At 42.8% G+C, this 25816-nt stretch overlaps 2 protein-coding genes across 6 annotated transcripts in view; one reads left to right on the top strand and one right to left on the bottom strand.

Annotated features, from left to right (window-relative positions):
• The window catches only part of SPAG16 (sperm associated antigen 16), a 723462-nt gene that overhangs the window by 622512 nt on the left and 75134 nt on the right, over positions 1–25816 (bottom strand). The gene's annotated exons all lie outside the window — the stretch shown is intronic.
• On the top strand, positions 2209–2614 carry LOC119863733 (zinc finger protein 593-like). Its single transcript, XM_038422555.2, has one exon. The coding sequence runs from the start codon at positions 2224–2226 to the stop codon at positions 2602–2604; it is 381 nt and encodes a 126-aa protein (XP_038278483.1). The 5' UTR covers positions 2209–2223; the 3' UTR covers positions 2605–2614.

Genomic DNA, 25816 nt, shown 5'->3' with positions numbered 1-25816 from the left:
TGATTTCTCAGAAAAGACATTCTGAGAATATGGTTGCAAATTAAATCCGACTTCCGAAATTCCACTTCCAAAGGCAAGTAAATAGTATTAATAAAAATACTATCACCAGTCATTTTGGTAAAACAGATGCAAGTACATTTTATACTTTGACTTCTAAATTTTCAAGACAATTTTGGCACGTCTCAATGAAAGGTATGTTACTCCTGAGGACATTACCTGTCTCATCCTCAAAAAAGGCCTACATTTGAGAAAGCGACTATATTTATGATTGATTATAAAATAAACATTGGTGTAAAAATATGCAAACTTGTGCAAAATAATTTAATTTTGTAGATTTAAATTTTGCTTAGGGTTCTACCAGACTTCAGTGATAGTTTAAATGACTGCAACACACGGTGCATAGCCCATACAATTCAATTAGGCATATTAAAATAGGCAATTTTGATTATACAATAGACTTCTAGTTCAGCTTTGTAGAGCACTTTATAAATGTTACAGTTATGAGCCAGACATTTCATCATTTTTAACATATATTAAATGAGAGATTATTATGAATTTTCTTTACTGTGCAGACATCTGCTTAGACCTAATTTTAAAGCCAAACCTGAACTGACTACACCATAACAACCCAAACCTGACCCAATCCTGAATGTGTCAAGACATTTTCAGACCCAGCCCAAATCTTTGTCAGCATCACTACCACCTCATTCTTGGGGCTCAGCCTGGTTGGGGATTTCTGGTCCCCATGCCCACAATCCATCTCTGGCTGCTTCCTGCTTGAGGGGTTGGTGCCCCACTCCTGCCAGCCACCACCACCTTGCTGCCCTGTATATGCTGCAGATTGAGTATGCTGACAAGTCACAGAGACTCTCACTCTGCAGCATATGCAGTACGAGGCAGTCGCAGCTGGCAGGAGTGGGTCATGCAGCCACTGCGCCAACCCGACTGCTAGGAGGAGGTGAACAGGTACTACCCAAACCGAGCCCAAGAATCATAGAATCATAGAAGATTAGGGTTGAAAGAGACCTAAGGAGGTCATCTAGTCCAATCCCCTACTCAAAGCAGGACCAACCCCAACTAAATCATCCCAACCAGGGCTTTGGGTTGGGTTGTTTTCAGACCAGATCCAACCTGACCCCAACCCTTGCAGTTATGTTCCATCAGGTTCTTGTTGAGTTGCAAGGGTCTAATTCTTTGAATATACAACTCTGTATCCTTGAACAACTTATTAGCCCTATTTACTTCATTTCCTTGGGATAGCCACATATGTCAACTGACTAGGCAATTTAGGCCCACATTTTCAAACCTGGGTACCTAAAATGAGGGTCCTAGATCCCTAAGGTGGACATAGGAACTTTATTTCCATTGATTCACTGGCTATTTCAATCCTTAAAAAGCAGGGTGCCTATCACTCAATAGATTTGTGCGCCTTCAGCAGCATTAGAAACTCCTGTATGCTCCTGCAGCTACAAGCTTTAATTTTTCCCCTGAAGTAGAGGGTCTGAGTCCATGCAGACACCACAGCTGGCACTAATTAGCACCCTTGTTGATTCTCTCAGCTGAAATACCAAGTAGTGAGATATAAAGACAACTAGCTCGTCACATTTGTAAGCTTGGGAAACAATTGAATTGGTCTGAAATCAAAAGGATGAAATTAAATAAAGACAAGTACAAAATATAACACTTAGGAAGGAAAAGACAAATATGAAAAAGGGGAATAACTGGCTAGGTGGTAGTACTGCTGAAAAGGATCTGGGGGTTAGAATGGATCACAAACTGAATATGAGTCACCAATGTGATGCAGTTGTAAAAAAAGCGAATATCATTCTGGGATAGATTAACAAGAGAGCTGTATGTAAGACATGGGAGGTAGTTGTCCCACTCTACTCAATGCTGGAGTACTGTGTCCAATTCTGGATGCCATACTCTAGAAAAGATGTGGATAAACTGGAGAGAGTTCAGAAGAGAGCAACAAAAATGATAAAAGGTTTAGAAAACCAGCCCTGTGAGGGAAAGTTAAAAAAAACTGAACGTTTTGTCTTGAGAAAAGAACACTAAGGGGGGGACCTGATAATCTTCAAATACATTAAGGGCTGTTGTTAAAAGGCTGATCAATTGCTCTCCATATCCACGCAATGGGCTTAATCTGCAGCAAGGGAGATTTAGGTTAGATATCAGAAAAAACTTTCTGCCTAAGAATAGTCTCCCCGCCCTGTCCTCGCCATGGCGCCGCGGAGCTCCCGTCCCACGGGCTCGCACAAGGCGTGCTCCCTGGCCCGCCAGTGGAAAGCGAAGTGGCGGTGCTGGGACCTGGACCAGATCCACGGGGACCTACAGCCGGACAACACGGCCAGGCTGCTGCACCAGGAGCCGGACCCCGACATGCCTGGGAGTGCGCAGCCCTACTGCGCGCGATACTTTGTAGATTTGAATAGCATGAAGGAACATTTCAAATTTAAAGTTCACAAAAGAAGACTGAAGCAGCTGAGTGAGGAGCCTTATACCCCGCAGGAGGCAGAGAGAGCAGCTGGGATGGGATCCTACATTCCTCAAGAGAAGATAGAAGTACAGACTCAACCGCTTGAGATGGAGGAATCTGGCTGAATAGGGAGGACCAGAGATTGTTCTCTGATCCCATTTTGTGGCAGCTTCAAAAAAAAAGGTAAGTACTGGACTAGGCTTCCAAGGGAGATTGTTGAATCCCCATCACTGGAACTTTAAGATCCAGTTAGACAAACCTCTGTCTAGCTATACTTGGCCCTACCTCAGCATGAGTGGGCTGGGCTAGATCAGAGATGGATTAAGGTTTCCTGGGGCCCTGGGCCACAGCTTCTGCCAGGGACGGGGGCGGGGGGGTGCAGACTTCTGCTGGGGATGGGTGCAGAGAAGGTGGGGGGCCTTCCCGTATCCCTCAGCTTCTGATGAAGACGGGGGGCTTCCCCCATCCTGCAGCTTCTGCAAGGGGACTTCTCCCGCCCGGTCGGCAGCTGGGGCTCTGGGCTTCCGCCACCCAGCAGCAGAGTTTTTCCCAGGGCCCCCCAGTTGGCTGGGGCTCTTGGGCACAGGCCCTGTCGGGACAGTGGCTAATCCGCCCCTGGGCTAGAAGCCCTCTCAAGCTCCTTTCCAGCCCTACATTGCTATGATTCTGTGAACAAGGGTGCGTGTGAATAAAAGAGGTTACCTTTTAAAATTTGACCCACAAAGACTGTAATAACTAAAACTACATTGCATTCAAGTGTTTGACAAGTTCACTTTTGTCTCCCATTCTGGTGTACTGTGTTTTGTTGCCGTTTTCCCACAAAGGTATGTAATTGTCAAAGTCTACCACTGTACTTACCACACAGTAGAACCTCAAAGATACAAACACCAAAGTTATGGACTTATTGGTCAACTGGACACCCTGTGGAAATGGAAGTAATCAGGCAGCAGCGGACACACACACACACACACACACACAGCGCAAATACTTTACTGCCTCAGGGCATTAGCCCTGGGGCTCAGGGCCTCAGCCGGGGGAGGGAGGAGCTGAGGCTCAACTTGCAGAGTGAGGAGGGTCAGAGTTCCCGGCAGAATACTACACTTAGGAAGGAATAATCAATTGCACAAATATAAAATCGGAAATGATTGCCTAGGAAGGAGTCATGAAGAAATGGATCTGAGGGTCCTAGTGGATCACAAGCTAAATATGGAGTCAACAGTGTAACACTGTTGCAAAATAAATAAATAAATAAATAAATAAAATAAAATTAAAAATAAAAGCAAAACCTCATTCTGGGATGCATTACCAGGAATGTTGTAAGCAAGACACAAAAAGCAATTCTTCTACTCTACTGAGCACTAATGAGGTCTCAACTGTCTCCAGTTCTGGGTGCCACATTTTAGGCAAGATGTAGACAAATTGGAGAAAGTCCAAGGGGGAAAGGGGGAGAAGATTAAAGGTCTAGAAAACGACCTATGAGAAAAGATTGCAAAAACTAGGTTTGTTTCGTCCAGAGAAGAGAAGATTGAGCGGGGACATTATAACAGGCTTCAAGTATCTAAAAGGTTATTATAAAGAGAAGGATGATAAATTGTTCTGCTATCACTGAGGAAAGGACAAGAAGCAAGAGACAGTTAGACATTAGGAAAAATTTCCTAACTGTAAGGGCAGTTAACACTGGAACAAACTACCTAGGAAGGGGTTGTGGAATCTCTGTCAATGGAGGTTTTTAACAACAGATTCGACAAACAGCTGCCAGGGTGGTTTAGATAATATTTAGTCCTGCCTCAGTGCAGGGAAGTGGACTAGATGTCCTATTAAGGTACCTTCCAATACTGCATTTCTATGATTATTTGATTCTATGTATCACTTTACATGTGCCTGTATTAAAATGCATACTGTTTGCTTGCCCCCAGTTTACTATGCGATCCAGATAGCTCTGTATCAGTGAGCTGTTCTCTTCATCATTTGCCTCTCCACAATCTTTGGTTTCAGAGTAGCAGCCGTGTTAGTCTGTATTCGCAAAAAGAAAAGGAGTACTTGTGGCACCTTAGAGACTAACAAATTTATTAGAGCATAAGCTTTCGTGAGCTACAGCTCACTTCATCGGATGCATTTGGTGGAAAAAACAGAGGAGAGATTTATATACACACACAGAGAACATGAAACAATGGGTTTATCATACACACTGTAAGGAGAGTGATCACTTAAAATAAGCCATCACCAGCAGCAGGGGGGGAAAAGGAGGAAAACCTTTCATGGTGACAAGCAAGGTAGGCTAATTCCAGCAGTTAACAAGAATATCAGAGGAACAGTGGGGGGTGGGGTGGGAGGGAGAAATACCATGGGGAAATAGTTTTACTTTGTGTAATGACTCATCCATTCCCAGTCTCTATTCAAGCCTAAGTTAATTGTATCCAGTTTGCAAATTAATTCCAATTCAGCAGTCTCTCGTTGGAGTCTGTTTTTGAAGCTTTTTTGTTGAAGGATAGCCACTCTTAGGTCTGTGATCGAGTGACCAGAGAGACTGAAGTGTTCTCCAACTGGTTTTTGAATGTTATAATTCTTGATGTCTGATTTGTGTCCATTCATTCTTTTACGTAGAGACTGTCCAGTTTGGCCAATGTACATGGCAGAGGGGCATTGCTGGCACATGATGGCATATATCACATTGGTAGATGCGCAGGTGAACAAGCCTCTGATAGTGTGGCTGATGTGATTAGGCCCTATGATCCACAATCTTTGTGTCATCTGCAAATTTTGTCAGGAATGATTTTCTGTTGGTCTTCCAAGTCATTGATAAACATTTTAAATAGAGCAGAGCTGATAACCAATCTCTGCAGGGCCCACTCCATGTTGAAATGAACTCAATGATGAGTCCACATTTGTAGTTCCATTTTGAACCCAATCAGTTTGCCAGCTTTTCATCCCTTCATGTGTGCCGTGTTGATTTTGTATCATTTTAGTTTCTTAATCAAAATATTGTGCGGCACCAAGTCAAATGCCTTACACAGGTCTAAGTACATTACATTAATACTATTACCTTTATCATCCAAATTTGTAATCTCATTCAAAATGTATAAAGTTAGTTTAGTAAAATCTATTTCCAATAAACTCATGTTGATTGGCATTAATTATATTGCCCATCTCTGATCCTTTATCAATCAATTCCTGGCTCATTTCCTTAGGTGCTTACGTGTAAAATTCAACTTTCAGTCCCACTTGCAGTCGGTCAACTTCAAGTATACAATGCTGAAGAATGGAATTATTTAGGAGCAAGCTGGCAAAAATTAAAACAATTGCAATACCATGTGTTTTTGTAAGATATCCTAACTGCAAGTTATTATTCAATTTCTGATCCCATTCTAAGATCTCTAGACAGGAAGATAATTTATTTATGGGGGTTAGAACAGATGGCATGGTGAGTTAATATAAGTTTTACTCTGAAAAGTGGCACTGACTTAACTCAATAGATCTGTTTGTGTGTATTCAGAATCATGCCTCCTGAAATGGGTTAAAGTTTTTATGGCTTTGTATGACTCTTCACCCTTCAAAACCAACATAGTTCTGAGAGGAAGCTCGATTCTAGTTGATCTTCTACAGTCACTTTTTAAAGTAGAACTACTCTTTAATACACACTAGCTTTTTCCTCTGCCGATTTTTATTTTTCAAATCCTAACTAAATCACAAGGGTTACCCGAACCTAATCTGCCATGGCTGTTCATCCATATATAAAACACACAAATTGGCACAAACCTCACACTTTCACTACAAATATACAGTAGTTTCATGGTGACCCTAAACACTGGTGAATGCCTAGGTGCTCAGCTCATAGGTTACAAAGGGGTGCCTGTCTGGCAGCAGAACTAGCTGGTGCAGTATTTGATTGGTGTGTCAAGCATGATTATGTTAGGGGTGTAAGGAATGCAGCCAGGACACCCCTTGTGCCCCAGCTATTCCCTGGGCCATATAGGGTATGTCTATACTGCACATTAAGCCTAAGTCCGTGGGACCCAGGCATATGGACTTAGTGTTTCCAAGCCTGCACTTAAATGTCCTCACTGCATCGTAAACCTTGGTTTACAACTCCTGGACCCATGTCCCACAGACATGCTAACATGTTCATACTGCACTGTGCAGACATTCTGACTCAGATCTGCAGCTTCACCTGCGTCCACACTGCAAAATGACAGGGCTTGGACCCAAGTCATAGAGGGAGTCGTGCTCTAACTGACCCCCCCAAAACAGGGTCCTAGGACCTGGGTCCTGAGTGCTTGCTGACGAAGTTAGACTGATTTGTGTGTGGGCGGAAGCAGGCTTGGGCTCAAACATGAATCAGAACCTAGACTTAGTGTGCAGTGTGTAGACATACCCACCAGTTCCTTAGATGCAATAGCAGCTGGAGTACAAGTTAAGGCAGCCCTCAAAACCGCTCTAATCAGCGCCTAGGGCTGAACAAGCCCTGACATCACAAGGGTTGGACAGGTGTAAACCACCCCACCTCTGACCATCTCAGAGCTAGGTACCACACCTTTTAAAAAGTTTGTTCCATTACAGCATTTGGCTGCTCTTTATGTTTAAAAGAAGATAGCTTGCTCTAGATTTTAAGACCAGAAAAGACCATGATGATGATCTAACCTGACCTCCTGCATAACACAAAACATTTCACCCTCATACAAGATATAGGTTTGAAGGGAATTCAGACATAATGTGTAAAAAAATCAGCAGCGACTGAATCATAGGACTATGTTATTAAATTATAACGAAACACAAAGAGAAGCCCTACCCTTTTCATTGTGCACCTAAGCAGATGCACATGTTCAGTGTGAAGCCAAAGTAGCTATGTAAACAACCTTTTCTTAAACCATTGATGAAAAATGTAAAACCAAACCATTCCCAAAATCATGGAATCATAGGCTTGTAGGACTAGAAGGGACCTCGAGAGGTCTTCTAGTCCAGTCCCCTGCACTCAAGGCAGGACTAAGTATTATCTAAATCATTTCTGACACGTGGTTGTCTAACCTGCTCTTAAAAATCTCCAGTGTCAGAGATTCTACAACCTCCCCATGCAACTTATTCCAGTGCTTAATTACCCTGATTATGAAGTTTTTCTTAATGTCCAACCTAAACTGTTCTTGCTGCAATTTAAGCCCATTGTCCTATCCTCAGAGATTAACAAGAACAATTTTTCTCCCTCCTCCTAACACCTCTAAGTATTTGAAAACTGCTATGTCCCCTCTCAGTCTTCTCTTCTCCAGACTAAACAAACCAATTTTTTTTCCAATCTTCCCTCATAGGTTGTGTTTTCTAGATTAATCATTTTTTGCTCTAATCTGGACTCTCTCCAATTCAAATCACATCTTTCCTGAAATGTGGTAACCAGAACTAGACAATACTCTGGTTGAGGCCTACTCGGTGCGGAATAGAGCAGAAGAATGCGTCTTGTGTCTTGCTGACAATACTTCTGCTAATTCATCCCAGAATTGTTTGGTTTTTTTGCAACAGTGTTACACTGTAGACTCATATTTGGCTTGTAATCCACTATGACCCCCAGATCCCTTTCTGCAGTACTCCTTCTTAGGCAGTCATTTCCCATATTGTGTGTGCGCAATTGATTGTTCCTTCCTAAGAGGAGTACTTTGCATTTGTCCTCATTGAATTTCATCCTATTTACTTCAGACCATTTTTCCAGTTTATCTGGATCATTTTAATCCTATCTTCCAAAGCATTTGCAACCCCTCCAAGCTTGGTATCATCCACAAACTTTATAAGTATACTCTCTATCCCATTATCTAAATAACTGATGAAGATATTGAACAGAACTAGACCCAGAACTGACCTCTGCAGCACCGTACTTGATATGCCCTTCCAGCTTGACCGTGAATCACTGATAACTACTCTCTGGGAACAGTTTTCCAACCAGTAATACACCCACCTAATAGTAGCCCTGTTTAGACTGTATTTCCCTAGTTTGTTTACAAGAAGGTCATATCAGACAGTATCAAAAGTCTTAAAGTCAAAATATAGCACATTACCGCTTTCCCCCATCCACAAGACTTGTTACCCTGTCAAAGAATGTTATGTCAAATTTGACATAATTTGTTCTCAAAAAATCCACACTGACTGTTACTTATCACTTTATAATCTTATAGGTGTTTGCAAATTGATTGCTTAAATATTTGCTCCATTATCTTTCGGGTACTGAAGTTAAACTGACTTGTCTGTAATTCCCCGGATTGTCCTCATTTCCCTTTTTATTGATTGGCACTACATTTGCCCTTTTCCAGTCCTCTGGATTCTTTTCAGTTTTCCGTGACTTTTGGAAGATAATCTGCTCTGTCAACTCCTTGAGTACTAGGATGTATTTCATCAGGTCCTGGTGACTTCAAGACATCTAACTTGGCTAATCAATTTTTAACTTGTTCTGTCTCTATTTTAGCCTCTGATCCTCCCTCATATTCACTGGCATTTACTATGTTAGACATTGAGACACTGCTAATCTTTCTGATGAAAATTGAAACAAAAAAGTCATTTAGCACTTCTGCCATTTCCACATTTTTTTTATTGCTTTCCCCCCCTCATTGAGTAAGAGGCCTATACTGTTCTTGGTCTTCTTCTTGCTTCTAATGTATTTGCAAAATGTTTTCTTGCTACCCTTTATCTCTCTAGCTAGTTTAATCTCATTTTGTGTCTTGGCCTAATTTTTCCCTCCATACTTGTTTACATTCATCCTTTCTAATTTGACCTAGTTTCCAATTTTTTGTAGGACTCGTTTGAGTTTCAGATCATTGAAGATTTCCTGGTTAAGCGAGGGTGGTCTCTTGCCATACTTTGTCTTTCCTATGCAGTGAAATAGTTTGCTCTTGTGCTCTTAATAATGTCTCTTTGAAAAATTGCCAACTCTCTTGAACGGTTTTTCCCCTTACACTTGCTTCTCATGGGATCTTACCTACCAACTCCCCGAGTTTGCAAAAGTCTGTCTTCTTGAAATCCATTATCTTTATTGTGCTGTTTTCCCTCCTACGATTTCTTAGCATCATAAACTCTACCATTTCATGATCACTTTTATCCAAGCTGCCTTTCACTTTCAAATTCTCAATCAGTTGCTCCCTATTTGTAAAAATCAAATCTAGAACCTCTCCCCTAGTAGCTTTCTCCACCTTCTGAAACAAAAAAATTGTCACTAATACATCCCAGGAAATTGTTGGTTAATCTGTGCCCTGCTGCGTTATCTTTCCTAAAAGATGTTTGAGTAGTTGAAGTCTTTTATCACCATCAAGTCCTATGCTTTGGATGATTTTGTTAGTTGTTTAAAAAATAGCTTCATCCACCTCTTCTTCCTGGTTAAGTGATCTGTAGTAGACACCTACAAGGTTGTATCACAGAAACCCGCTGGGAGCTGCTACCTGATGTGCCAAGACTACTTCTGCTCCCACTTTCTTGCCCAGTCAGCTTAGGACTTCAGTGCCCTGCCTTGTTTGAGCAAGACCCACTAGCCTGCTGCAAACCCAGACCCAGGTCTGAACCACGTCCCCTAACAGCTGTAGGCTTAACTGAAAGCAGCTTACAGAAGTGTTCCTGTCCTTGACACTCAGATGTCCAACTCCCAATGGGGCCCAAACCCCAAATAAATCCATTTTACCCTATATAAAGTTTATACCGGGTAAACTCAAATTGTTCACCCTCTATAACACTGATAGAGAGATATGCACAGCTGTTCCTCCCCCCCTCCAAAGTATTAATACATACTCTGGGTTAATTAATAAGTTAAAAGTGATTTTATTAAATACAGAAAGTAGGATTTGAGTGGTTTCAAATAGTAACAGACAGAACAAAGTGAATTACCAAGCAAAATAAAATAAAACCCACAAGTCTATGTCTAATAAAACTGAATACAGACAAAACCTCACCAGTTCCAGTAACGTTCCTTTTACAGACTAATCTCCTTTTAGTTCAGGTCCAGCAATCACTCACACCCCCTGTAGTTACTGTCTTTTGTTCCAGTTTCTTTTAGGTATCCTTGGGGGGTGGAGAGGCTATCTCCTTAGCCAGCTGAAGACAAAATGGAGGGGTCTAAATAGACTCTCTCTTGCGGGTGGAGACCCGCTCCTCTCTCCTATGCAAAGTCCAGCTACAAAATGGAGTTTCGGAGTCACATAGGCAAGTCACATGTTCCTGCAAGACTGAGTTCTTTACTAGTCAAGCCACATTCCTGGGACAACTCAGATGTGGATTGGGGTCTTCAAGTTCTATCGTCTGTTAAGTGCTTCTTGATTGGGCACTTAACTTGGACATTCCTTGCTCAAGAAGCTGACCAAATGCTTCTTACTAAGGCTATCTAGAAATCAAGCAAATATACAGCCAATATTCATAACTTCAACTACAAAAATGATACAAGCATACAAATAGGAGGAACAGATTCAGTAGATTATAACCTTTACAGAGATATGTTACATGGCATATGTAGCGTAAAACATATTCCAGTTCATTAGAGCATAAGCTTTCGTGAGCTACAGCTCACTTCATCGGATGCATTTGGTGGAAAAAGCAGAGGAGAGATTTACACACACACACACACACACACACACACACACACACAGAACATAAAACAATGGGTTTATCATACACACTAAAGGAGAGTGATCACTTAAGATAAGCCATCAGCAGCAGCAGGGGGGGGAAAGGAGGAAAACCTTTCATGGTGACAAGCAAAGTAGGCTAATTCCAGCAGTTAACAAGAATATCAGAGGAACAGTGGGGGGTGGGGTGGGAGGGAGAAATACCATGGGGAAATAGTTTTACTTTGTGTAATGACTCATCCATTCCCAGTCTCTATTCAAGCCTAAGTTAATTGTATCCTGTTTGCAAATTAATTCCAATTCAGCAGTCTCTCGTTGGAGTCTGTTTTTGAAGCTTTTTTGTTGAAGTATAGCCACTCTTAGGTCTGTGATCGAGTGACCAGAGAGATTGAAGTGTTCTCCAACTGGTTTTTGAATGTTATAATTCTTGACGTCTGATTTGTGTCCATTCATTCTTTTACGTAGAGACTGTCCAGTTTGGCCAATGTACATGGCAGAGGGGCATTGCTGGCACATGATGGCATATATCACATTGGTAGATGCGCAGGTGAACGAGCCTCTGATAGTGTGGCTGATGTGATTAGGCCCTATGATGATATCCCCTGAATAGATATGTGGACAGAGTTGGCAACGGGCTTTGTTGCAAGGATAGGTTCCTGGGTTAGTGGTTCTGTTGTGTGGTGTGTGGTTGCTGGTGAGTATTTGCTTCAGATTGGGGGGCTGTCTGTAAGCAAGGACTGGCCTGTCTCCCAAGATCTGTGAGAGTGATGGGTCGTCCTTCAGGATAGGTTGTAGATCCTTGATGATGCGTTGGAGAGGTTTTAGTTGGGGGCTGAAGGTGATGGCTAGTGGCATTCTGTTATTTTCTTTATTGGGCCTATCCTGTAGTAGGTGACTTCTGGGTACTCTTCTGGCTCTGTCAATCTGTTTCTTCACTTCAGCAGGTGGGTATTGTAGTTGTAGGAATGCATGATAGAGATCTTGTAGGTGTTTGTCTCTGTCTGAGGGGTTGGAGCAAATGCGGTTATATCGTAGCGCTTGGCTGTAGACAATGGATCGTGTGGTGTGATCTGGATGAAAGCTAGAGGCATGTAGGTAGGAATAGCGGTCAGTAGGTTTCCGATATAGGGTGGTGTTTATGTGACCATCGCTTATTAGCACCGTAGTGTCCAGAAAGTGGATCTCTTGTGTGGACTGGTCCAGGCTGAGGTTGATGGTGGGATGGAAATTGTTGAAATCATGGTGGAATTTCTCAAGAGCTTCTTTTCCATGGGTCCAGATGATGAAGATGTCATCAATGTAGCGCAAGTAGAGTAGGGGCATTAGGGGACGAGAGCTGAGGAAGCGTTGTTCTAAGTCAGCCATAAAAATGTTGGCATACTGTGGGGCCATGCGGGTACCCATCGCAGTGCCGCTGATTTGAAGGTATACATTGTCCCCAAATGTGAAATAGTTATGGGTCAGGACAAAGTCACAAAGTTCAGCCACCAGGTTAGCCGTGACAGTATCGTGGATACTGTTCCTGACGGCTTGTAGTCCATCTTTGTGTGGAATGTTGGTGTATAGGGCTTCTACATCCATAGTGGCTAGGATGGTGTTTTTAGGAAGATCACCAATGGACTGTCGTTTCCTCAGGAAGTCAGTGATGTCTCGAAGATAGCTGGGATGCTGGTAACGAAGGGCCTGAGGAGGGAGTCTACATAGCCAGACAATCCTGCTGTCAGGGTGCCAATGCCTGAGATGATGGGGCGTCCAGGATTTCCAGGTTTATGGATCTTGGGTAGCAGATAGAATACCCCAGGTCGGGGCTCCAGGGGTGTGTCTGAGACGTCGAAAATAGGATTTTAGCCACAACAATGGTTCCCGTAACCCACCCAGCAATATTGTTAATCTATCCAACTATACTCTTAGCCCAGCAGAAGAATCTGTCCTATCTCGGGGCCTCTCCTTTTGCCCCTCCACCCCCACGAACATGATACAGTTCTGTGGTGACCTAGAATCCTATTTGCGACGTCTCAGACTCAAGGAATATTTCCAACACACCTCTGACCAACATATTAACCCACAGAGACCTTCCTGCCAACACTACAAAAAGAAGGATTCTGGGTGGACTCCTCCTGAGGGTGGAAACAGCAGCCTGGATTTCTACATAGACTGCTTCCGCCGACGTGCAGGATCTGAAATAGTGGAAAAGCAGCATCGCTTACCCCATAACCTCAGCCATGTAGAACACAGTGACATCCACAGCCTCAGAAACAACTCTGACATCATAATCAAAAAGGCTGACAAAGGAGGTGCTGTCGTCATCATGAATAGGTCGGAGTATGAAGAAGAGGCTACTAGGCAGCTCTCCAACACCACTTTCTACAAGCCATTACCCTCTGATGCCACTGAGAGTTACCAAAAGAAACTACAGCATTTGCTCAAGAAACTCCCTGAAAAAGCACAAGAACAAATCCCCACAGACACACCCCTGGAGCCCCGACCTGGGGTATTCTATCTGCTACCCAAGATCCATAAACCTGGAAATCCTGGACGCCCCATCATCTCAGGCATTGGCACCCTGACAGCAGGATTGTCTGGCTATGTAGACTCCCTCCTCAGGCCCTTCGTTACCAGCACTCCCAGCTATCTTCGAGACACCACTGACTTCCTGAGGAAACGACAGTCCATTGGTGATCTTCCTAAAAACACCATCCTAGCCACTATGGATGTAGAAGCCCTCTACACCAACATTCCACACAAAGATGGACTACAAGCCGTCAGGAACAGTATCCCCGATACTGTCACGGCTAACCTGGTGGCTGAACTTTGTGACTTTGTCCTGACCCATAACTATTTCACATTTGGGGACAATGTATACCTTCAAATCAGCGGCACTGCGATGGGTACCCGCATGGCCCCACAGTATGCCAACATTTTTATGGCTGACTTAGAACAACGCTTCCTCAGCTCTCGTCCCGTAATGCCCCTACTCTATTTGCGCTACATTGATGACATCTTCATCATCTGGACCCATGGAAAAGAAGCTCTTGAGGAATTCCACCATGATTTCAACAATTTCCATCCCACCATCAACCTCAGCCTGGACCAGTCCACACAAGAGATCCACTTCCTGGACACTACGGTGCTAGTAAGTGATGGTCACAAACACCACCCTATATCGGAAACCTACTGACCGCTATTCCTACCTACATGCCTCTAGCTTTCATCCAGATCATACCACTCGATCCATTGTCTACAGCCAAGCGCTACGATATAACCGCATTTGCTCCAACCCCTCAGACAGAGACAAACACCTACAAGATCTCTATCATGCATTCCTACAACTACAATACCCACCTGCTGAAGTGAAGAAACAGATTGACTGAGCCAGAAGAGTACCCAGAAGTCACCTACTACAGGACAGGCCCAACAAAGAAAACAACAGAACGCCACTAGCCATCACCTTCAGCCCCCAACTAAAACCTCTCCAACACATCATCAAGGATCTACAACCTATCCTGAAGGACGACCCATCCCTCTCACAGATCTTGGGAAACAGACCAGTCCTTGCTTACAGACAGCCCCCCAATCTGAAGCAAATACTCACCAGCAACCACACACCACACAACAGAACCACTAACCCAGGAACCTATCCTTGCAACAAAGCCCGTTGCCAACTCTGTCCACATATCTATTCAGGGGATACCATCATAGGGCCTAATCACATCAGCCACACCATCAGAGGCTCGTTCACCTGTGCATCTACCAATGTGATATATGCCATCATGTGCCAGCAATGCCCCTCTGCCATGTACATTGGCCAAACTGGACAGTCTCTACGTAAAAGAATGAATGGACACAAATCAGACGTCAAGAATTATAACATTCAAAAACCAGTTGGAGAACACTTCAATCTCTCTGGTCACTCGATCACAGACCTAAGAGTGGCTATACTTCAACAAAAAAGCTTCAAAAACAGACTCCAACGAGAGACTGCTGAATTGGAATTAATTTGCAAACTGGATACAATTAACTTAGGCTTGAATAGAGACTGGGAATGGATGAGTCATTACACAAAGTAAAACTATTTCCCCATGATATTTCTCCCTCCCACCCCACCCCCCACTGTTCCTCTGATATTCTTGTTAACTGCTGGAATTAGCCTACCTTGCTTGTCACCATGAAAGGTTTTCCTCCTTTCCCCCCCCCACTGCTGATGGCTTATCTTAAGTGATCACTCTCCTTTACAGTGTGTATGATAAACCCATTGTTTCATGTTCTCTCTGTGTGTGTGTGTGTGTGTGTGTATGTGTATGTATATATATAAATCTCTCCTCTGCTTTTTCCACCAAATGCATCCGATGAAGTGAGCTGTAGCTCACGAAAGCTTATGCTCTAATAAATGTGTTTGTCTCTAAGGTGCCACAAGTACTCCTTTTCTTTTTGCGAATACAGACTAACACGGCTGCTACTCTGAAACCTGTCATATTCCAGTTATGTCACATATATAAGAAAGGAAAAAAAAGTGATCCAGGTAACTACAGACCAGTTAGTTTGACATCTGTAGTATGCAAGGTCCTGGAAAAAATTTTGAAGGAGAAATTAGTTAAGGGCATTGAAGTCAATGGTAAATGGGACAAAATACAACATGGTTTTACAAAAGGTAGATCGTGCCAAACCAACCTAATCTCCTTTTTTGAAAAAGTAACAGATTTTTTAGATAAAGGAAATGCAGTGGATCTAATTTACCTAGATTTCAGTAAGGCATTTGATACCGTGCCACATGGGGAATTATTAGTTAAATTGGAGAAGATGGGGATCAATATGAACATCAAAAGGTGGATAAGGAATTGGTTAAAGGGGAGACTGCAACGGGTCCTACTGAAAGGCGAACTGTCAGGTTGGAGGGAGGTTACCAGTGGAGTTCCTCAGGGATCGGTTTTGGGACCAATCTTATTCAATCTTTTTATTACTGACCTTGGCACAAAAAGTGGGAGTGTGCTAATAAAGTTTGCAGATGATACAAAGCTGGGAGGTATTGCCAATTCGGAGAAGGATCGGGATATTATACAGGAGGATCTGGATGACCTTGTAAACTGGAGTAATAGTAATAGGATGAAATTTAATAGTGAGAAGTGTAAGGTTATGCATTTAGGGATTAATAACAAGAATTTTAGTTATAAGTTGGGGACGCATCAGTTAGAAGTAACGGAAGAGGAGAAGGACCTTGGAGTATTGGTTGATCATAGGATGACTATGAGCTGCCAATGTGATATGGCTGTGAAAAAAGCTAATGCGGTTTTGGGATGCATCAGGAGAGGCATTTCCAGTAGGGATAAGGAGGTTTTAGTACCGTTATACAAGGCACTGGTGAGACCTCACCTGGAATACTGTGTGCAGTTCTGGTCTCCCATGTTTAAAAAGGATGAATTCAAACTGGAGCAGGTACAGAGAAGGGCTACTAGGATGATCCGAGGAATGGAAAACTTGTCTTATGAAAGGAGACTTAAGGAGCTTGGCTTGTTTAGCCTAACTAAAAGAAGGCTGAGGGAAGATATGATTGCTCTCTATAAATATATCAGAGGGATAATACAGGAGAGGGAGAGGAATTATTTCAGCTCAGCACCAATGTGGACACAAGAACAAATGGGTATAAACTGGCCACCAGGAAGTTTAGACTTGAAATCAGACGAAGGTTTTTAACCATCAGAGGAGTGAAGTTTTGGAATAACCTTCCAAGGGAAGCAGTGGGGGCAAAAGATCTATCTGGTTTTAAGATTCTACTTGATAAGTTTATGGAGGAGATGGTATGATGGGATAATGGGATTTTGGTAAGTAATTGATCTTTAAATATTCAGGGTAAATAGGCCAAATCCCCTGAGATGGGATATTAGATGGATGGGATCTGAGTTACTATAGAAAATTCTTTCCTGGGTATCTGGCTGGTGAATCTTGCCCATGTGCTCAGGGTTTGGCTGATTGCCATATTTGGGGTCGGGAGGGAGTTTTCCTCCAGGGCAGATTGGAGAGGCCCTGGAGGTTTTTTTGCCTTCCTCTGTAGCATGGGGCATGGTTGACTGGAGGGAGGCTTCTCTGCTCCTTGAAGTTTTGAACCATGATTTGAGGACTTCAATAGCTCAGACATGGGTGAGGTTTTTCATATGAGTGGTGGGTGACATTCTGTGGCCTGCGCTGTGCAGGAGGTCGGACTAGATGATCAGAGTGGTCCCTTCTGACCTTCGTATCTATGAATCTATATACATTCATAAGCATATTTCCATAGAGCTTTATGGGGTGCACCATCACACCTACCATGACATCACTCTTGTTTAACCCCTTTATCCTTACCCAGAGACTTTCAACATGTCTGTCTCCTATTTCCATCTCAACCTCAATCCAAGTGTATACATGTTGGATACAAGGCAACACCTCCTCTCTTTTTTCCCCTGTGCATGTTCAAAGTACAGTTTTCACAACCCCATAGTCAGTCAAATCAAAAGAAGTTTTCCCTGGCGTTGTCAAAGGAACTTTTCTTCATTATGGGACTATTAACCTGCCTAATTTAAAGTTTGTCTAGTTAAATAGCTAGTGCTATTTAAATTTATGCCATGCATAGATCAAATGTTACACATACACACTCAGAGTATATATTACATATAAAACATTTAATCTTTCAGGTCTTATCTGTTTTGTAAAGTTTGAGCAAAAACTATTCTGCCATTTTGAAATGGAGACTGAAAAAACACTTTCCCATTATTTTTAAAAGGGTTAGATTTTGGCCCCTCCATTGAAATGATTGTCACCTATCATCTGATAGCAGCCATACAATATGAACACTGACGAATGTGGGAATTATCTCTATTAATTTTTGTGGGTGTAATCTATATGTATAGATATCTCTCTGGGTTTGTGTGGTTATTGTATGACTGGCTAAAAGGTAGTCAATATTAAAATCCTCAGAAACCCACGAACTCTGGTTGTAGGCAAAATTAAATTTCCTGGAGCTCAAAGGGACAATACCGACAATCTATGTGGGAAGAATAACTCCAATACCTCTGGAGAAACATATGAACTTGTTTGTTCAGGTTCAGATGCTCTGCTCCAAATCCCAGGAGATCTTCAGACAGAAGTCTGAATAAAATGACTTTAGAATGAAGTCCGGGGGAAGGAGACCAAAGCCCTGAGTTAAGTGGGAAAGCGGGATACCGGGAGGAAGCACAGGCAGGAATGTCTGAGAGGGGAGGGCTCCTGCCTCATACTGGGAATGAGGGGCGATCAACAGGTTATCTCAAGTGCTTATATACAAATGCACAAAGCCTTGGAAACAAGCAGGGAGAACTGGAGGTCCTGGTGATGTCAAGGAATTATGACGTGATTGGAATAACAGAGACTTGGGATAACTCACATGACTGGAGTACAGTCATGGATGGTTATAAACTGTTCAGGAAGGACAGGCAGGGCAGAAAAGGTGGGGGAGTAGCACTGTATGTAAGGGAGCAGTATGACTGCTCAGAGCTCCGGTACGAAACTGTGGAAAAACCTGAGTGTCTCTGGATTAAGTTTAGAAGTGTGTGCAACAAGAGTGATGTCATGGTGGGAGTCTGCTATAGACCACCGGACCAGGGGGATGAGGTGGATGAGGCTTTCTTCCGGCAACTCACGGAAGCTACTAGATCGCATGCCCTGATTCTCATGGGTGACTTTAATTTTCCTGATATCTGCTGGGAGAGCAATACAGCGGTGCATAGACAATCCAGGAAGTTTTTGGAAAGCGTAGGGGACAATTTCCTGGTGCAAGTGCTAGGGGAGCCAACTAGGGGGAGCGCTTTTCTTGACCTGCTGCTCACAAACCGGGTAGAATTAGTGGGGGAAGCAAAAGTGGATGGGAATCTGGGAGGCAGTGACCATGAGTTGGTTGAGTTCAGGATCCTGACGCAGGGAAGAAAGGTAAGCAGCAGGATACGGACCCTGGACTTCAGGAAAGCAGACTGACTCCCTCAGGGAACAGATGGCCAGGATCCCCTGGGGGACTAACATGAAAGGGAAGGGAGTCCAGGAGTGCTGGCTGTATTTCAAGGAATCCCTGTTGAGGTTACAGGGACAAACCATCCCGATGAGTCGAAAGAATAGTAAATATGGCAGGCGACCAGCTTGGCTTAATGGTGAAATCCTAGCGGATCTTAAACATAAAAAAGAAGCTTACAAGAAGTGGAAGGTTGGACATATGACCAGGGAAGAGTATAAAAATATTGCTCGGGCATGTAGGAAAGATATCAGGAGGGCCAAATCGCACCTGGAGCTGCAGCTAGCAAGAGATGTCAAGAGTAACAAGAAGGGTTTCTTCAGGTATGTTGGCAACAAGAAGAAAGCCAAGGAAAGTGTGGGCCCCTTACTGAATGAGGGAGGCAAGCTAGTGACAGAGGATGTGGAAAAAGCTAATGTACTCAATGCTTTTTTTGCTTCTGTTTTCACTAACAAGGTCAGCTCCCAGACTGCTGTGCTGGGCATCACAAAATGGGGAAGAGATGGCCAGCCCTCTGTAGAGATAGAGGTGGTTAGGGACTATTTAGAAAAGCTGGACGTGCACAAGTCCATGGGGCCGGACGAATTGCATCCGAGAGTGCTGAAGGAATTGGCGGCTGTGATTGCAGAGCCCTTGGCCATTATCTTTGAAAACTCGTGGCGAACGGGGGAAGTCCCGGATGACTGGAAAAAGGCTAATGTAGTGCCCATCTTTAAAAAAGGGAAGAAGGAGGATCCTGGGAACTACAGGCCGGTCAGCCTCACCTCAGTCCCTGGAAAAATCATGGAGCAGGTCCTCAAAGAATCAATCCTGAAGCACTTAGAGGAGAGGAAAGTGATCAGGAACAGTCAGCATGGATTCACCAAGGGAAGGTCATGCCTGACTAATCTAATCGCCTTTTATGATGAGATTACTGGTTCTGTGGATGAAGGGAAAGCAGTGGATGTATTGTTTCTTGACTTTAGCAAAGCTTTTGACACGGTCTCCCACAGCATTCTTGTCAGCAAGTTAAGGAAGTATGGGCTGGATGAATGCACTATAAGGTGGGTAGAACGCTGGCTAGATTGTCGGGCTCAACGGGTAGTGATCAATGGCTCCATGTCTAGTTGGCAGCCGGTGTCAAGTGGAGTGCCCCAGGGGTCGGTCCTGGGGCCCGTTTTGTTCAATATCTTCATAAATGATCTGGAGGATGGTGTGGATTGCACTCTCAGCAAATTTGCGGATACTAAACTGGGAGGAGTGGTAGATACGCTGGAGGGGAGGGATAGGATACAGAAGGACCTAGACAAATTGGAGGATTGGGCCAAAAGAAATCTAATGAGGTTCAATAAGGATAAGTGCAGGGTCCTGCACTTAGGATGGAAGAATCCAATGCACCGCTACAGACTAGGGACCGAATGGCTCGGCAGCAGTTCTGCGGAAAAGGACCTAGGGGTGACAGTGGACGAGAAGGTGGATATGAGTCAGCAGTGTGCCCTTGTTGCCAAGAAGGCCAATGGCATTTTGGGATGTATAAGTAGGGGCATAGCGAGCAGATCGAGGGACGTGATCGTTCCCCTCTATTCGACACTGGTGAGGCCTCATCTGGAGTACTGTGTCCAGTTTTGGGCCCCACACTACAGGAAGGATGTGGATAAATTGGAAAGAGTACAACGAAGGGCAACGAAAATGATTAGGGGTCTAGAGCACATGACTTATGAGGAGAGGCTGAGGGAGCTGGGATTGTTTAGTCTGCAGAAGAGAAGAATGAGGGGGGATTTGATAGCTGCTTTCAACTACCTGAAAGGGGGTTTCAAAGAGGATGGCTCTAGACTGTTCTCAATGGTAGCAGATGACAGAACGAGGAGTAATGGTCTCAAGTTGCAATGGGGGAGGTTTAGATTGGATATTAGGAAAAACTTTTTCACTAAGAGGGTGGTGAAACACTGGAATGCGTTACCTAGGGAGGTGGTAGAATCTCCTTCCTTAGAGGTTTTTAAGGTCAGGCTTGACAAAGCCCTGGCTGGGATGATTTAACTGGGACTTGGTCCTGCTTTGAGCAGGGGGTTGGACTAGATGACCTTCTGGGGTCCCTTCCAACCCTGATATTCTATGATTCTATGATTCTATGATTCACAAGACAATCTGTGACTTTAAGGGGAGAGAGACACTGACTGATAGAGTGCACTCCTGCAGCCTTTATCTCGCCCATCCCAATGCTGTGACTATCTAAAATTTTCCCAGAAAAATCATAGTTTAGGTAAGATAGTACGTGTTTCAGGTTTTGTTATTTTAACCCTTGTCAATCAATAAATCAATCATACTTGTTTTGGAAAGCGGTCCTAAGTCACTGCAATTCCATACTCATCATAAGCTCCCAGACAGAATTCTGCAGCAGGGTCCAAATTCAGTTGGGCCTGAAGAGGTAATATGCTTCTGGGAATAGAAGTGCTGTAACCTGGTGAACCAGTCTAAAAATGGGCTACACTGGAAGTTCTGCCTGGAGAGAAGGACAGGCACAGACTGGTGGCTTGTAAAAGGCGCTCATGGGAGTGAATGAAAGGGGGGCCAAAATACAATGCACACTGGGAACAACTACTACGTATGAAGTTTCATAGACATAATGGGTTGAATCCTGGCCCCGTTGAAGTCAATGTCAAAACTCCCATTGACTTTAACAGGACCAAGATGTCAACCAATTTGTGGGATACATAAACACACAGATATGGCAGCACTTGATTCTGAGGCAGCTTTTATCAACAAGCAATTACAAGTTTAGAACAAATGTCTCAAGAGACATTAAAAAGCATTTATCTGTATATATGATCCAATGACATCCTCTGAGTAGGTTAATTGAGTTTTACATTATTTATCATTAATATACCATGGGAATCTGTCCAGGCACATGAAACTGATTTTGAGAAGGAGAGAAACTTGCTTGTTGGACTTACAGAAGATGAACATACTGCAAAGAGGAGATAAAGGCACTCCTGGGGCTGAGTTCTAATTTCTGATGCATGGCAAACATTTAAAATAGTTCAGAAATTCTGCTTCTAAACCTATGCACTCAGGGCTGCACAGTGCCATCATCAGATCTGCACTGTAGAGCCTGAAATCTGATCTGACATTCAAGAGGCTGACAGCAGCTGCAGCACTTAGTTGAGGACCACACTGCATGCTACCACCCAGCAAAATGAGTGGTCATCTCTGTAACTCTATGGTGCGTCTTGCCAAAAGACATGCAAGCAGCACAAAACACTACACGACTGATCTAAAGCCACTGAAGTTGGTTCAAAGACTCACATTGGACTTTGCATCAGGCCCTAAAATATATGCCATCAGAAAAAAAAAAGAAGAGGGGAAAAGCTGAGTATAAATCTATCACATTATTGGGCTTTTCAGCACTAAAGGAGTGTGGCTATTTATTGGCAGTCTAGTTACAAGGTATTCTATTTATGTTATTTTTATCCATTTTTTAAAAGAACAGTTGTATTTTGACTAATAGGATAATAATTTATTTTAAGACACTGAATGAATGTAGATTTGTGTGTCTTACAGTTATTTGTATGTTGCAATAGTGCCCCAAAAATGCCAGATGGTATCTAAAAAGGTCCCTTCTCCAAAGAGTACATAGGTAAAGCACATTTATGTTTGTGAGACGGGGATTTTTTTTTTTTTTTAAAAAGAGGGTCAAAGGGTCAGACAAAAGCTTCACAGTTTACAAAAGGAGGAGGTATCAGAAGCTGCAGGAATTTTCATAGATCAAAATGATCCCAGTGATTTATAAGCCCAATATTCATCTTCTGTAGCTAAGTGCAACTCTGATCTACATGGGCTGGTGGAAGATCACCACTTTCCTAGGGAAGAGTTCGATCCGTGGGAGGCAACAGGACTACCAGTGGCATCTTCAGGCCCAGGACCCTGCTGACACCCTAACCTCTTTTGCCTAATTGAACTTCAGACTTTCTGATGTAAAGACCTTTCCACTGTTCAACTGGGATCCTCCTTGACCCCATGGGCACCATCAAAGAGCATGGGGAACCCCTGAGCCACAGTGGTTCTATAGCATCAGATAGACTAGGTGCCTTGATGGGAAAGAAGAGGACCAATCATCTGGTGGTAACAACTATGAACTGCTTCTTAATGTTCAATTAAAATATGCTAATTTGAGAGTCCAGGTCACCATCTTAAAATCTGATCATTCAAAATATAATATTGGAGGTAACTTCCTTTAAATGGATTGAGTCTTCTTCAGCGTGTATATATGCCAATCAATTTTCATATCCTTATCACAAAAAGAAATGCTATTCTAACTCCTTGACTGTCTGTTTTAAAGACATAGCACTAAAAATGATAAAAAACATACTGAATTCACAGAGCCTCCTGTTTTTTCTAGCAAACATGTATACAGATAGGCAGTGCTAAATATACATCAAGAAGGAAAGATGATCTTGAGCTTAAGGCATTGCTCTGGAACTCAGGGGAGTTGGATTAAATTCCAGATTTTCCAATCAACTCTGTGTCCCTGGGCAAGTAATTCAGCCTCCCTGCGTCTCAGTTCCCCATCTGTAAAATGGGGATATTACTGCTTTTCTCCCACCCTTTGTCTGTCTTGTCTATTTATAGTTTAAGTTATTAAGGGACTCTCTTAAAATATATCTACAGTACCTTGCACATGTGCCCTGATCTTGGTTTGGGGTGCTATGTATTATCATAATATTGCTACCAATAATAGAAACTGAAACAATCCATAAAAACACAATAAATATGAAAGCACAGTATATTTTGTACTTAACAGTCAGGACATCATGTTCCAATGACTTATCAAGAAAATTTTGCTGAGAAGAGAAATTCAAAGATACACTTAGATGCCCCATTTGTAAAATGAATGCACTGGGAAAATCAGCTATTAGAAAAAAACTTGAAAGTCTGTGCTTATTTGATTACAATCCTAAAACAGCACAGTTCCATCAGGGGAATAAAATTGCACATACAAAGAATGCAAGTTCAGTCACCTCGTTCATTCTTCATCCGCTGAGACTGCCAAGTCACTGTTCCCTGCAGATACCCACTTTAATTCTGCACTCAGAATTCTTTGCACATACCCTATGAGAAATGAAGCATGCATGCACTGGTGGAAACAATGTAACTTTCCAAATTCAGTCTGTAAAACTTGAGACATTTCACAGAAGTAAACTGAAAATCTTTGTCATTTAATAGCGGGAAAATCATCCTAGATTGGTTACCATAACCAAACAGAATTTCACCGGAAAGTAATGAGAACTCTGCTAACGCAAATAATCTGACCAATATTAATCCCTTTTGCTGCAAGGAATGTTTTTTTTCTTTCAGATCGGATATTTAAAGTAGCATGTGAACATGGACACCAACACTAGCAGAAATAACCCTGCAAATTCAGTGGACTAAGCATATTTTAACTGTCAGTGTTCTAGCTCCAATGAAGTACTTAAAAGCTCCTGAGGAGTATGTGGGAAACTCCTATGCTTTCTGCTGCAAGCCATGAATGGATAGAAGTGCTTCCACCTGGTCCTCTCTGGTGAGAACTGGGCCTCCAACTATCACCCGTTAAAACCTGGAAGTTTGTTGCAGGCTAGAGAGCTGCAGAGTGACTACTGTTGAAAATAGAGAGCTTAGCCAACCAGATGCAAAAGTGAGGCTGGAGAAAGGTATCCAGAGAAAGTCTCTTTTTGTTCCTTCAACCTATGCAACACAAAGCTGTACTTGAAACTTGGTATTATGAAAGAAGAAAGAAACTAATAGAAGTGGCATAAGAAAAAGAAATGAGAAAATTATTAATATTGTTTAGAAACAACTAAGTACACATTTTCTCCAGTCAGGATTTGGCAGAAGCTGGGTCAGATATTTGATCTTTCCTGGGCTTTTAAATTTTGTTCTGCACATACCAAAGTCTATCTAGAAAACCAGGGAAATGAACAAATTCCCAGACTTGGCCAATTCTAGAATATTCAAGTCCCCCAACTGTGACATAACAGAATTCCAGGATATTTCAAACCAATAATGTAGCTCTTACTTCTCGCAGGCTAAACAAAACTGCTCACATAACGTGTACTTTTAGCCAATCTACTGTGTGTTCTGTATCTCAGGTTCTTCTTAGTATTTAAATTTCAAACCAGCTACAGCCCCTCGAGTGCATAAGCTGGTGCCTGAAAAAACAATGCTGTGTGTCCCCAGCCAGACCTGGAAATCTCATCAGATTCTGAACAAATATATCTTTCTATGTCCACAAAGGACCTGATAATCCTTGTTCCTGCTCCCATCCATTAACATTCTTCTCTACCTCCCAGCTCAGCCTTTCTCCAGCCAGCTGAAAAGGGTTGTGCTTCCTTATTGCTATCTACTGTAGAACTCTTAATTCATAAGCACATCACCCACTCTGCAACACCTCACACCAATCGCTATTTATAGTTTATAAACTTCCTCTCTTCCCCAATCAGTTTTTTCTCCCATTCATTTGCAACTCCTCACATCCTGCCAACATTATCCAAGGTCTTAAGAAAATAACCCCTCCTCTCTTGATTTCTTTACTTCTGCTGTCATTCGTTGTTGTACCCTTGTTCTTGCTTCCTCCATTTTCATGCATGGCAATAACTTTCTCCAATAGCTTTCCCATCTCTTTAAAATCTGTCATGGTTCATCCTCTTCTCCAGAATCCTCCTTTAACTAGGACACTCTAGCCACAAATCTATTTCTAACCGTCTTTCAGCAGTACTTGGGAAGGTATCTTTCTCT

Source organism: Dermochelys coriacea, chromosome 11 (assembly GCF_009764565.3).
Source record: "Dermochelys coriacea isolate rDerCor1 chromosome 11, rDerCor1.pri.v4, whole genome shotgun sequence".
NCBI lineage: Eukaryota > Metazoa > Chordata > Testudines > Dermochelyidae > Dermochelys > Dermochelys coriacea.
This window is presented reverse-complemented; position numbering and strand designations above follow the sequence as displayed.